At 39.3% G+C, this 12947-nt stretch overlaps 1 protein-coding gene across 4 annotated transcripts in view; it reads left to right on the forward strand.

Moving 5' to 3' along the window:
• Window positions 1-12947, forward strand: part of LOC102514604 (E3 SUMO-protein ligase RanBP2) — a 51816-nt gene that overhangs the window by 10471 nt on the left and 28398 nt on the right. For all 4 annotated transcript variants that reach the window (XM_032493670.1, XM_032493666.1, XM_032493667.1 and 1 more), the window contains exons 5-12: window positions 2240-2470; window positions 2797-2942; window positions 4535-4727; window positions 8933-9020; window positions 10771-10980; window positions 12045-12226; window positions 12313-12488; window positions 12642-12765. In XM_032493670.1, the coding sequence (XP_032349561.1) occupies window positions 2240-2470; window positions 2797-2942; window positions 4535-4727; window positions 8933-9020; window positions 10771-10980; window positions 12045-12226; window positions 12313-12488; window positions 12642-12765 (1350 nt within the window). The remainder of the gene's footprint in view (window positions 1-2239; window positions 2471-2796; window positions 2943-4534; window positions 4728-8932; window positions 9021-10770; window positions 10981-12044; window positions 12227-12312; window positions 12489-12641; window positions 12766-12947) is intronic.

The raw sequence follows: 12947 nt of genomic DNA on the forward strand, positions 1-12947 counted from the left end.
GGGAAAACTTAAGACACAACTGTTTCTTATATTTGGAGTTTAAATGACTTTTCAGTAGCAAGCCTTAAATGGGGGATGGGGAGTTGGGGGTGAAGGGGGACAGAAGGGTACAAATCTTTAGTTCCAGATAAATAAGTTCTTGGGATGTAATGTGTAGCATTACCATAGTCAACAATACTGTGTTGTACATTTGAAAGTTGCTAAGAGAATAGATCTTAAAAGTTTTCATCACAAGAAAAATAATTTGTAACTGTGAGGTGATGGACGTGAACTTACTGTGGAAGTCATTTCACAATATATACATATATCACAATATGCTGTCTTATTAGGCATTAGTTTGCTTTACAAATGGCATCTCATTTACCCTTATGAAATAAAGAATATTTTAGGGATTTTACTGTTTTGTAGCTAAGTAGTGGAGCTAAGATTTAAACTGAGCTATATCTGATAAAAAATCTTTGCTTCATTGGGTGAAAATTACCCACAGGATGACAGTTTAGAATTATAAAACTTTTAAAGAACTGTTATCTAAAAACGGAATGTATTGTTTATAGGTAGTGAAGTTTTTAAGCAAAAGTTAAAAGACAGTTTCTCTAGTATGTTACAGATAATCACTAAAAAGGATAGAAAATTGTTGCTAATGTGTTAACTGATTTTGATTATTCTCTGCTGGGTAAAATATAGTTTACTAAGTGATTCTTTTGGAGAAAGTCCTAGTGTGCTAAGCAAACAGAATTTTAAGTGTATATTGTTTTCAATAGGACCCCTCCCCCCATACATGTTTCTGATAGAATTTTTTAAACTTCTAAATTTTGAAATAATTACCAAGATTTTTCTCAGGAAGTTGCAAAGGTTGTACTGAGAGATCCTGAGTCTGTGTCATCCAGCTACACCCTAATGTAACTATCGCACAGACCAAAATCAGGCTTTGCCGTGGGTGCATTGTTCATCTCGTCGTGTGCAGGCGCACAACCAGGCCTGCGGCCACTGACACAAAACTGCCCTGTCGCCGTGGGTTCACTTTCCCACCATTCCTGTTGTCACGTCTGCCCCCCTTCCCGTCATCCTGCCACCTTGCTGATTTGTTCTGTCTTTGTAATTTTGTAATTAAAAAACATTACATAAACAGAATCATGCAGCCTGTGACCTTCTGAGGCTGCCTCTTTCCCTCTGCTCAGTGCTTCTGAGACCCGTCAAGTTGCATGTGTTAGTGATTGGTTCCTTTCTTTCATTGCTAAGTAGTATTTTGTCGTATGAATGTTGTACAGTTTAATCATTTACTTTTGAGGGAGATTTTGGTGGTTTCTAGTTTTTAGCTATTACAAATCTGGTATGAACAATCGTGTACAGATTTTAAAATCTAATGTATTTTTTAAAACTCCTGGAAATAAATACTAGTAGTATTAAGGTTTTTTCCTCCCTGTGATATGCACCCAGGTTTTAAATATTAATCTGAAATGTTAGGTTTTGGTGTGCAGATTTCTTTACCTTATTACTTTGTTTTATGCCTCAAACATAATTTCCTTATTGGTCATGACAGTCCAGTCCATTGGTGACAATGGCATTAAAGACTGTATATATGAGGGAGGGTGTTATTTTTCTTGCAGTGTAACAAAAGTTAAATGAAGCATCCTAATGTTTTTTAATGACTCTTTAAGGACACTGTTGTCTAAAAGTAAACCTAATGTCAGATCAGGGAGGGGAGGAATAGCTGGAGAGCAAGTCCTTTAGAAAAGGGGATAATCCGCAAGTGGAGGCGGGGGGGCGTGATCTGGAGGTGACTTTGGGAGTGAGGAGTCCTAAATGCCACGTCCTCTACTTGCATGTAGACCAGCAGAAAAGGGATGAGGCTATCTTGAAATGTCACTGCATTCAGTGGGGTCAGAAGGTGAAGACTCTGAGAAGGGTAGTGGAGTAGGGGGCTGGGGGTTGAATCAGATGCAGGGAGAGCCAGTGCCCTTCAGGGATGAGGGCCCTGGCTAAGGATGACTGGAGAGGCCGAGGCTTCTGGTAGTGACCAGGGCGTGCAGGGCCGCAGGGCAGGAGCTCTGGTGGTGTCTGAGGTGAGGATGGCAGCCACTGCTGCTATGTAGTCCCAGGTGTTCCTGTCCACGTGCCTGTGCTGGAAGTGACTCTGAAGGGTGTTACTAAAGCCAGACACTGGGGTGGTGCTCATGGGAACCATGAGGCGTTTAAAATTGCACAAATGTTTCTCTAATGAACGGTTCTTTAAAAATAGGAACAGCTTTTAGACTGTAAAGGTGAAGATGGATGGAATAAACTCTTCGACTTGATTCAGTCAGAACTTCATGCGAGGCCTGATGACATCCACATGAACATCCGACTAGTGGAGCTGTACCGCTCCAACGGGAGGCTGAGGGACGCCGTGACCCACTGCCGCCAGGTGGAGAGGAGCGCAGCCTTGCGCTCCAGTTTAGAGTGGAATGCTTGCGCTGTGCAGACCCTCAAGGTGGGTAAGACTGTTGAATCTGCATCTTCTACATAGGCAATTGCAGTGCATCCCTTTGTGGTCAAGCTCTGCCCCCCAAGACTTAAATTTCTTTCATTTATGTATAGCAACTGTGAAATGAGATTTTTCCTAGCATGATTTCAATTTATAATGGGTAGATTGGAGAGAGAAATGTGACAAATTTTTTTTGGTGTTTTTGTAGATTGGTGTAAAATTGATATGGCTTTACAGTATAGGAATGGGCAAAGGAATTTGTAGGCATGAAATACTCATTTTTGTAGCACTTGATAAAGTTTTATAACTTAAGAGTTTTTCCTATGAAATAGGAATATCTGGAATCTTCCCAGTGTCTGGAGTCTGATAAAAGTAACTGGCGATCAACCAGCAAGGACTTACTTCTAGCCTATGCTAACCTTATGCTGCTTACGCTCTCTGCTAGAGATGTGCAAGAAAGCAGAGAATTATTGGAAAGGTATGTAGACTTGTATTTGTGGCATTTCAGTTCATGGGTCTAAACACCTTAACAGTGGTATTATTTCTGTAATGTATCCAGAGGTGATAGGTAGTATAATGAACCACTTAAAAGGAATCTTTTTTTGTGGGGATATTAACTGGTGTTGTGTGACTTTGATTTGTAGAGAACGGTATTACTCTTTAGACTTGATTGAACTATTTTGCTGGTAAGTACCTAGTTTGAATGCTTAATAAAGAGTCAAACCTGAAAAAGAATGTTCTAAATGTTATTTCATGTTTGATTCCAAAAAACATTCTTGAGTGAAAGTCAGAGCATAAACGTCATCTGTCAGATGTCCTAGTATAAGTATTTGAAAATTGAAGTACTGGTATTTCAGAAGACACTTAATGTTTTAGCTTAGAAACAGGGTAAGTAAAATAAAGTGTGTGATTTTTCAGTTTTTGTACATTTTAATTTTGAGGACCAGTATCTCCACTTGTTTAAATTCCATTGAATGAAAGCAGCACTTGGATCTGTATGTTCGTTGAGAGCACAGGTTGACTAGACAGAGCTCGTGGCAGACAAGGCTCCCTGCCCAGCTGTGAGTTGAGTCCCACTGGGTGTGCCATGCCTCTGTGTTGTGTGTTCCGGCTGCTCTGCCCACACACTGCACTTACGGGCGGAGCACCTGTGACAGTTGTGTGCCTGCCTGGCCCCTCCAGTGTGTGGCCTCCCCTGGCTTATACCGTTCATCTGACTTGGAAAGAAGTTCTTTTCACTGGAGTGGAGCGGATAGTAGTTTTCTTGAAGAAGTACGTGGTGTCCTGAGATGGATAGGGTAGAGGTGGTCCAGAACAACTAAGTTGAACACTCAGATTATTTTAGAAAATATTTAGGAATTTTTTTCTTTTTGATGTGGCTTATAAAGCTTTCGGTCACATGGGAGAATGAGGGTGAAGAGACAAATAATTTCCTAGTAGTACTCTAAAATAATTTTAACTTCATGGATTCCTTAAAGGAGTCTTGAGAACTTTGAGGGGGACCAGGAACTTACATACTAGAAGAAATAGCTGTTGCCCGGATTTCTTACTGTAACCTGCTTTATAATCACGCTTCACATTTCTATTAAGTATTTGTTTTTGATTTTCTTACAAAATGAAGACTCTTGACGTCTGTTAGGATTCAGAAGGCCTAACTAGTACATAATTACAAATAGTAGTGAGAAATATAATTTATTTAACTCTGTAGTTGTGTATATAGTAGAAAGAGCACTTATGGTGTTGACGACCACCTACCTTAGTTACTGTCTTACGGTGTGGAAATGACATGTTTAATGTGAGAAATTTCAACTTTGAATCAAAGAATGAAGCCATATGACTAGAAGATGTTTTGGACGTCATTCTAGAGGTTAAATTTGAAGGGTAGGAAGTGTGTGGAATAAGAGTAGGCACTCAATGACTCGTGATTCATCAAACAGAGAACAGGGATTATTAGGGATGGAATATGGAAGATGAAGCTGGAAATAAAATTCTTTTTTTTTTTTTAGTTTTTTTAAATTACATATTCACAATGCAGGAGTGGAATTCCTATGTAACATTTCACTGTGACAGTTTTGACAGTGCTCTTCAGTCTGTGAAGTCTTGTGTGGGTGCGAACGACGAGCTCTCGGCGACGTTTGTGGAAGTGCGGGGACACCTGTACATGCACGCTGGCTCTCTGCTCCTGAAGATGGGCCAGCACAGCACCGTGCAGTGGCGGGCACTCGCAGAGCTGGCGGCCTTGTGCTACCTCGTGGCATTCCAGGTAACCCGCCTCCAGCTGTGCGTGCAGTGGACAGTCCAGTGAGACGACTGTGTTTCACATGGAAGTGTGTCCTGGTACCTAGTGAAAATATGAATAGATGAAAGTGAAAATGAAATAGTTCATTTGATGGGTGGAGAATAAGGATTTATGGAGCACAGTGAGGCGGTGAAGCAGGCAGGTGGATGCGTGGCTGGCAGCAGTCAGCATTGCTGAGACTTTGAAGAGTTTGATCTTTTTACTCTGCCATTTTGGGGGCCCTGTAGTAAGGAAATACTCTCAAATACGGATAAAACTTGGTGGAAAAAATATTCATAACTTGGACGAAAACCTAAGGAAGTAATTTTTGGGTGTGACTACATAAGCCGTGATGTAAGAGCATGTTTACCACAAGCATTTAGCGTGTTAGGTGAGCTGTGTCACGTGCACGTGACATTGACAGGAAGTGATACCGCTGTGTGTGTAACATGCACTTGACATTGACAGGAGGTGATCTTTATTGTACAGCAGTATATTTATTCATCTTTGGAAACATGACGCTGTATATACAAAACATGACATGAAGGAAATATGCCAGAACGTAACCATTATTTTTTGATGATGAGATGCTGGCTGTTACCCCTTCCCCGATCCATCGTAGTTCTAGTGTTTTCCCTTTGTAAGCTTAAGTGGTCTGCCAAAAAGTGCAGTAAGCCTGGCTTACAGAAATCATTGTTAGCTTTAAAGAATGATCTTTTGCTTGAGGAAAAGAAAAAAGGATTCACTGTAGAATTTCCTCTAGAGAATACGCCTCCTCCTCGTTCGAATTACCTGGATCTTTTAAGAACTTGTTGATACTCACCCCACAGAGTTAAGCGCTGCTTAACTGCTCAGCAGAGGCATTCTGCTTCATAAGGGATGTATTTATTGGTGAGAATTAGTGAAGTTAACAGAGTTTGCTGATTTTATATAAGCATTAAAAAGTTCTTATGACTCAATTTCCATAGAATCCTCAAGTAGCTGATAGTTTTCGTATTTTTAATATGAAGGTAAAGTATATTAAATTTTTTTCAGTTAACACACAGTCAACTGTTCAAACATTGACATTTCAACTGAAGTGCAGTTGGTTGTACATTGTCTGTTACAGGTGTATAATACAGTGATTCATAATTTGTAAAGGCTAGACTCCACTTACAGTTACTATAAAATACTGACTGTATCCCTGTGCTGCACACACACGCTTGTAGCTCATTTTACACAACAGCAGTTTGTGCCTCTGAATTCCCCTCCCCCATTTTGCCCCCCCTTCCCTCTCCCCATTGTCACCTCTAGTTCTCTGTATCCATGAATCTGTTTCTTTGTTGTATTTATTAGTTTGTTGTGTTAAACTTTGACCTTTTTTAATAGTAAAAACTAAATCTTTCTTAGTTCATCTACTTGTGTCTTTCCTAGAAGACAACCACTTACCGGTTTCTTGGGAATTCAGAAATGTATCTGCATGTGCACGCGTGTAATACACTGTTTACTTTTGAAAACTGTTTTGCCTCAGTGCAGGTGTCACCTGTCAGCCGTTGAATACCTTGCTTTCACTTTCTCCATTGTTTGATTTTAGTGCAGAGACATCTACCTCAGTCTTGTCTCTTTACCCACCACATACTTCCATGAAATGGACACAAAATGGAAGCCTCTTAGATACTTGTATTTTTATTGTCATTTGTTGTAGCACTCATCAGAGCACACAAGGGAGGTGTGGACTGGCATGGGGTCCTTAAGGAGTCATGAGAGGCTGACTTTTTTAATGGTAGGGTTTTTGGACTCTTGATCAGTGAAACGCTGTGGCTCTAGTAAGTACAGATGGTCCCTGAGTTACGATGGTCCAAATTACGACTTCGACTTTTGGTGGTGTGAAAGTGATAATGCACTTTGTAGACACTTACTTTGAACTTTTGAGTTTTGATCTTTTCTGGGCTGGTGTATGTAGTGCGGTAGTCTCCAGTGACACTGGGCAGGGGCAAGGAGCTGCAGCCCACCGTGGGCCGTGCAGTCACGAGGGTGAACAGCCAGTGCACTTCCAAGTCTTCTGTCCCAGACAGCAGTTCTGTCTGCCACCTTCAGTGCAGGATTCAGTCCCTTACATGAGGTGCTCAATACTTCATGATAAATAGGCTTTGCCTTAGCTGGTTTTGCCCAGCTGTAGGCTAATTTGAGTGCTCTGGGCACATTCAAGGTAGGCGAGACTAAGCTGTGGTGTTCGATGGATTAGGTGTATTAAATGCATTTTGATTTATGATTCTTTCAGCCTTTCATGGGTTTATTGGGGTGTTACCCACATTGTAGGTCGAGGTTTCAGCTGAGCATTAAGCAGTCTCTCTTGAAACCTTCTAATTAAGATGAGGAAAATACTCATTGAGGTGTTGTGATTGAATAGATTCATAATTAGTTCACCGGTCACAAATGATAGCTGTCAAGTGCTCTGTAAAAGGGGTTGGTTTTTTGATTTGAGATCAGTTTGAGAGCAAAAAGAATTTTGTCACATTTTGTTTTTATTTTCTGTGCTCTTCAGCATCTGTACATGACAGAGTTTGGCTTCATGTTTAGAAAACTTGTGGGTAAAAGCATAGGTCAAACTAATGTTTCAGAAATTCAAAATCAGGAGTTTTTAGGTTAGTAAGGAATCTGTTTATTTTGAAAAATTATGTTTGGAAAGGTGATTATATTCACATGGTTTGGTATTGTAGTGGCATGTAAGAATACACTGAAAAGTCCTTCCTACCTCTGTTCCTTAGTCATGGACTTCCCTGCATTAATTTTATTTCTTATGAGCTCTTCAAGAAATGTTTTATGCTGCATGTACACACCTGTACTCCCACTCCTCTTTAAAATACAGAAAGAAGATGCACTGTACATTCTGTCTGTTTTGGTTTTATTTCCACGACATACACCTTGGTGACATTTCCATATCAGCACAGAAAACAGCGTGGGTAAAGCACCCTCATTTGTTTTGATGGTTGCATATTATTTTATGGATATACCATAGTTTGGATTTTTTAAACCAGTCCCTAAAAGCAAGATATCAGACTTTACTTTTTTGCAGTCCTATTTCAAAATAATTCTGCAGTGACTAACCTGTGCCATTTCACATGTGAACATTTTTGGGTGGAATAAGTTCTTGAAAGAAGATGGCAAGATTAAAGTGTATCTATGCATTTATAATTTTTAGAGCTATTGCCAAATTTGCAACCTCATAGAGGTTGTACCAAGTTTATTCCTGCTGCCAATTAAGAAAGTAATTAGACGTTTAACAGCATTTACCTGCCTCACCCTCATCGTTACTTTTAGGATATCTCTAGTAAGTGGTCACTGTTTGGACTGAACGTTTTCAGTGATGGACATTTGCTGCTTTTCAGGATAGCCCATTGCATTTTTGGGTAATTTGGTTCTTGGTGCTTCCTTATTTAAAGTAAAAATATTTTTCAAGCTGCTACTCATTGGCATTTTTTCTTTTGTCCTATTAAAAAAGTCTAGCCCTTCTTTCACAAGATAATCTTACTGATGTCTGAAGGTGGCTATCTTGTTTTCTCTTCACCCTTCTATTTATTCTTCATTCTTCCAGTTCTTCTTCATAGGATGTGGCCTGGAGTCCTTTTACTCTCTTGGTTGTCCCAGTTTTCCCAGTGGTGTCTCAGATTACCTGTTCTCTGGAAGCGTGCTGTCCACAGTACGGCATTAATAAGTAGGATTCCCCTGTGCCAGGTCACAGAGCTGCCACTGCTTCCCCTGCTGCAGTTCTGTTTATGGAGGGGAGAAGAGACCCCTAACCAAATACTCCATTTCCCCGACTGGGTCCTGAATGTGCTGTTAGTGGAAAGTAATTTCTCAGAAGTCCTCTTTGTAGGCATCTTTTATTTACTTTTTTAATCAGTCTCTTTGGAGGGGGACAGGTAATTAGGTTTTTATTTATTTATTTTAATGGACATGCTGGGAATTGAGCCCAGGATCTTGTACGTGATAAGAATATACTGTACCACTGAGCTATACCCTCTCCCCTGTAGGCATCTTTTATAGATTATCTAAATTCCTTGGTTCCCAGTGTTTTGCAGTTGAATTTCCAACTCGGTTTAACCATTGGCTGTATATTCATTGTCAGAAAACCAGAAGGTAATAGAAAGGAACATCTAATTATTATAAATGTAACACTAAATAAAGATTTTTGATTCTAAAATGATCAGGTTCCAAGACCAAAGATTAAATTAATAAAAGGAGACGCTGGACAGAATCTGCTGGAAATGATGGCCTATGATCGTCTGAGCCAATCAGGTAATAGTAATGTTTAACTGATTTTATTTTGAAAAGAAAATTTCTCTTTTTTAGCACATCTTACGATTGCATCTTCTGTCTGTCCAGAAGATAATTTGTCATAATCATTTCTCTTTGCTGTGTTGGAATAGGGCAAGAGGTATAGCAAGAATTAGAAGAAATGGTTTCTTCTTTAAAAGGGACAGATACTTGATATTAGTTCCCAGGTGGAGAAACTCCTTAACCCCTCCTTATAATCTAGCTTCTAGAACCTCCATCCAGAATATTTTAAAGTACTTCCTGAGCTAAGAGTAAGTTACTGATTTGCCAGCCATTTAACAGCAGTTGCTTATAAGGCAGTGCCATGGGGGATATAAAGATGGAAAGGATACACAGCTCTCTCTTAAGGAACTGACAACATAGTAAAGAAGATAGAAGATACATACCCACATTCTGTTAGGCTCTTGGAATTTGTAGATTTATCCCAGCTTTGACTGTTGGGGATGGATCCTGAAGGTCTGTTACATACTGTTTAGTTCTGCTAAGGCAAGACATGAAGGTGTTCACATAGGCAGACTCCATAGGGAAGTGTTTCCAGGAGAAGCAATTTTGATATAAAATTGGACAGACCTTGTTAAGAGTGAAGAAGTGGTCTTAAATTAGAGAAGCTAAAAGCTTTGGTCTGTAGGTGGACTGCTGGTCGAGGCTAACGTTGCTTCTCTCCCACAGCTTACTGTTTTGTAGGAGGCAGGCTTCAGTCCTTGAAGAAGTGACCTGCTTTTTCTTGGGTCTCCCTTCTCCCTTTGCAGGGTATCATAGTTGGTAAAGTGAACTGTTTTTCGCTGTCTTTGATCTGGGCCTTTCTGAGCTTGTCTCTGCAGATTTTCAGAGATAATAGTCTGGTGGTAACCAAACCTGACTGACCACCAGAATTACTCCAAAGAGTTTTGTGTTTTTTTTTTTTTTCAAATAGCTTGATTGAAATAAAATTGTTATATGGTATTATTCACCCTTTTTAAGTGTACAGTTCGGTGGGTTTTAGTATGTTCTCAGAGTTGTGCAGCGGTCACTACAGTCAATTTTAGAATGTTTTCATCGCCTCATAAAGAAGCCTTGTATCCATTAGCAGTGACTCCTCATTTCCCTCCAAACCCGCTAGTCCTCAGCAGCCACTAACTTTGTGTCTCTTTAGCTTTCCCCATTCTGGACATTTCATAGAAACTGAATCATCCAATGTGTGGTCTTTGGGTAACTGTCTTTTTACACCCAGCAGAGTGTTTTCAGGGTGCACCCATGTTGTAATGTGAACTAGAACTTCATCCAAGGAGTGTTTTATAAATAGATTTTTCATCCCAAATCTGTGGAATCAGAACCTCTGGGCGTGAGGTCTGGAAATAAAAATTTTTTAAACTTTTTAAAGGGTGGTTCTGACCAGCCAGGTTTAGAAGTCAGGTGTGTCAGGGCAGAAAATGTGCACTTGGTCCTGTTCTCCTGTGGCCACTTGAAACCCACACTTTTCCATCTAAAATGGAAACACTTTGGTATTTTTCACACCTTTTTTTTCTTGCCTTTTATTCTGTCACGTAGACACAGGTACAGTTAAATCTGTGGTCTCTTCATTTTTTGCATCAGCACCCTTCTGGGTGTCCAGCTAGGGTGGTGGTCAGCCGAGATAGTTGTTATTTCCCTTTAGAGGATGTGAATGAAACTGTCAAGAGATGTCAGTAAAAATCTGTATTTTTAAAATGATGGAATGTAATTTGTTTTTCAGGGCATATGCTGCTAAACTTAAGTCGTGACAAGCAAGATTTTTTAAAAGAGGTTGTAGAATCCTTTGCCAATGAAAGTGGGCAGTCTGCTTTATATGACGCTCTGTTTTCCAGTCTGTCACCTAAGGATAGATCTTTCCTTGGTAGCGATGTTATTGGAAACCTTGATGTACAAGCACCGGAGCCTGAGGATTTGGCTCGATGTGACGTTGGTAAGTTGTATCTTTCAAAAGAAACACTAACATTTTACATTTTAAATCTTTTATATGACATTGGTAAGTTGTAGCTTTCAAAGGAAACATTTTGCATTTTCATTCTTTTAGTATATGAGACGAAAGCAAAAAGGAAAATAAGTTACCTGTAATCTCATTACCCAGAAGTAATGACTAATATTTTCTTGGATTCCTTTCAGGTTTTTGGGGGGTTGGAGTAAGTATAACGGGGTGGTGGTATGTATATATATATGTATTTTTTTTTTTTTCTAAATAGTTGTTTACACTGTATACATGACTTGTCTTCCATGAATTCTCTCTCATGCTGTCTCTCTGAATATTACTTTTAATGGTAATATGGTCTTTTTAATAAAGTAACTATATATGCTTGCCACTTTTAATTATTGAGTGTCCAAGATGTTTCCAGTTTTTTCACTTATATTAAAAAAATACTGATGAAGACTTTAGTATGAAGTGTCTCCATTTCAGATTTTTTCCATAGAGATTCCTAAAAGCAGACTTACTGGGACAAAGTTGATGAATATGTTTAAGTTTCTTGCAAATTGCCACGTTGCCAGAAAGCTTGTAGCTCTTTATGCTTTGAGAAACCCATCATTTTTCAGTAATGAATTTCCTGAGGAGGAAAAGATCTATTACCCTGACGGATTAATACAATGGTGTCCCATTGTTTGAATGACTCTTGACTGAAAAGGACGTCTCCTGTTGCACGATTTCTTACTGGGTGACTGTTCTGAATTTGACCCCTGTCAGGTTTTGTTTTATTGCGTTCTAGTGAGGCTCTTTTTTTTTTTCCTCTTAGGTGGACTTGAAAATAGCTTTCTTCATCAAAACTGTTTTATTAAAACTCCTAAATAAAGAGTATGAGTACCTTTAGTAAGATCACGAGACTTTGCTTACCATAGGTTTTCCCTGTGCTCTGATGTAGAAAAGTGGTAATAAAATTAAGGTGCCTTTAATGTGAGTCAGTTGTTTATGTTGGCAAAACTGATGGCACACAAAAATTTTTTCAAAACCTCAAGCCGATTTTTTCCCCTTCATTTCAGGTGCGGTTCGAGCACACGGTGGTAGCCTTCAGCACCTTACTTGGCTTGGCTTACAGTGGAATTCATTGCCTTCCTTACCTGTAATTCGAAAATGGCTAAAACAGCTTTTTCATCATTTGCCCCAGGAAACCTCAAGGCTTGAAACAAACGCACCTGAATCAATATGTACTTTAGATCTGGAGGTAAGCAGAGATTTTAACAGCTTCAGTTTTATGTGTTTTGTTTGACTTTTTTCTACTTAAATTGATTTTTTCTTTAAATAAAACAGGTATTTCTAATTGGAGTAATATATACCAGCCACTTACAGTTAAAAGAGAAGTGTAATTCTCACTACAGCTTCTATCAGCCTCTGTGCTTGCCTCTTCCTGTGTGTAAACAGCTTTGCACGGAAAGACAGAAAGCTTGGTGGGATGCGGTGTGTAATCTCATTCATAGAAAAGCAATGTAAGTAGTAAAATAACAGTGCTCTTTTACCTTACTGCCCAAAGACTTCATTCACTTCTCATGTTTTAATTTTTAGTAATCTTGTGATTAACATGCACATAGGTGTTGAGCTGCATATTTATAAATCAGTTTTATTAAATTAAACTTTTTTAGACCTGGAACCTCAGCAAAATTGCGACTTCTAGTTCAGCACGACATAAACACTCTAAGGGGCCAGGAAAAACATGGCCTTCAGCCTGCTCTGCTTGTGCACTGGGCACAGTGCCTTCAGAAAACGGTGAGTTCACTAAAGTGAAAGCAGTTTTTAAGAACATTACCTTAGTTTTTAAAAATCACAAGCTTTCCATTGGAAGTCTTTCAGTTCTGAAAACTATAGCAGCTTCATATTATGTCAGGTGAAATGTATTTTCTTAATCTTGCCATAAAGTAGTTAATATTTAAGCACTTTGAACAGTGCCT

This window comes from Camelus ferus, chromosome 12 (genome assembly GCF_009834535.1).
Source record: "Camelus ferus isolate YT-003-E chromosome 12, BCGSAC_Cfer_1.0, whole genome shotgun sequence".
Taxonomy (NCBI): domain Eukaryota; kingdom Metazoa; phylum Chordata; class Mammalia; order Artiodactyla; family Camelidae; genus Camelus; species Camelus ferus.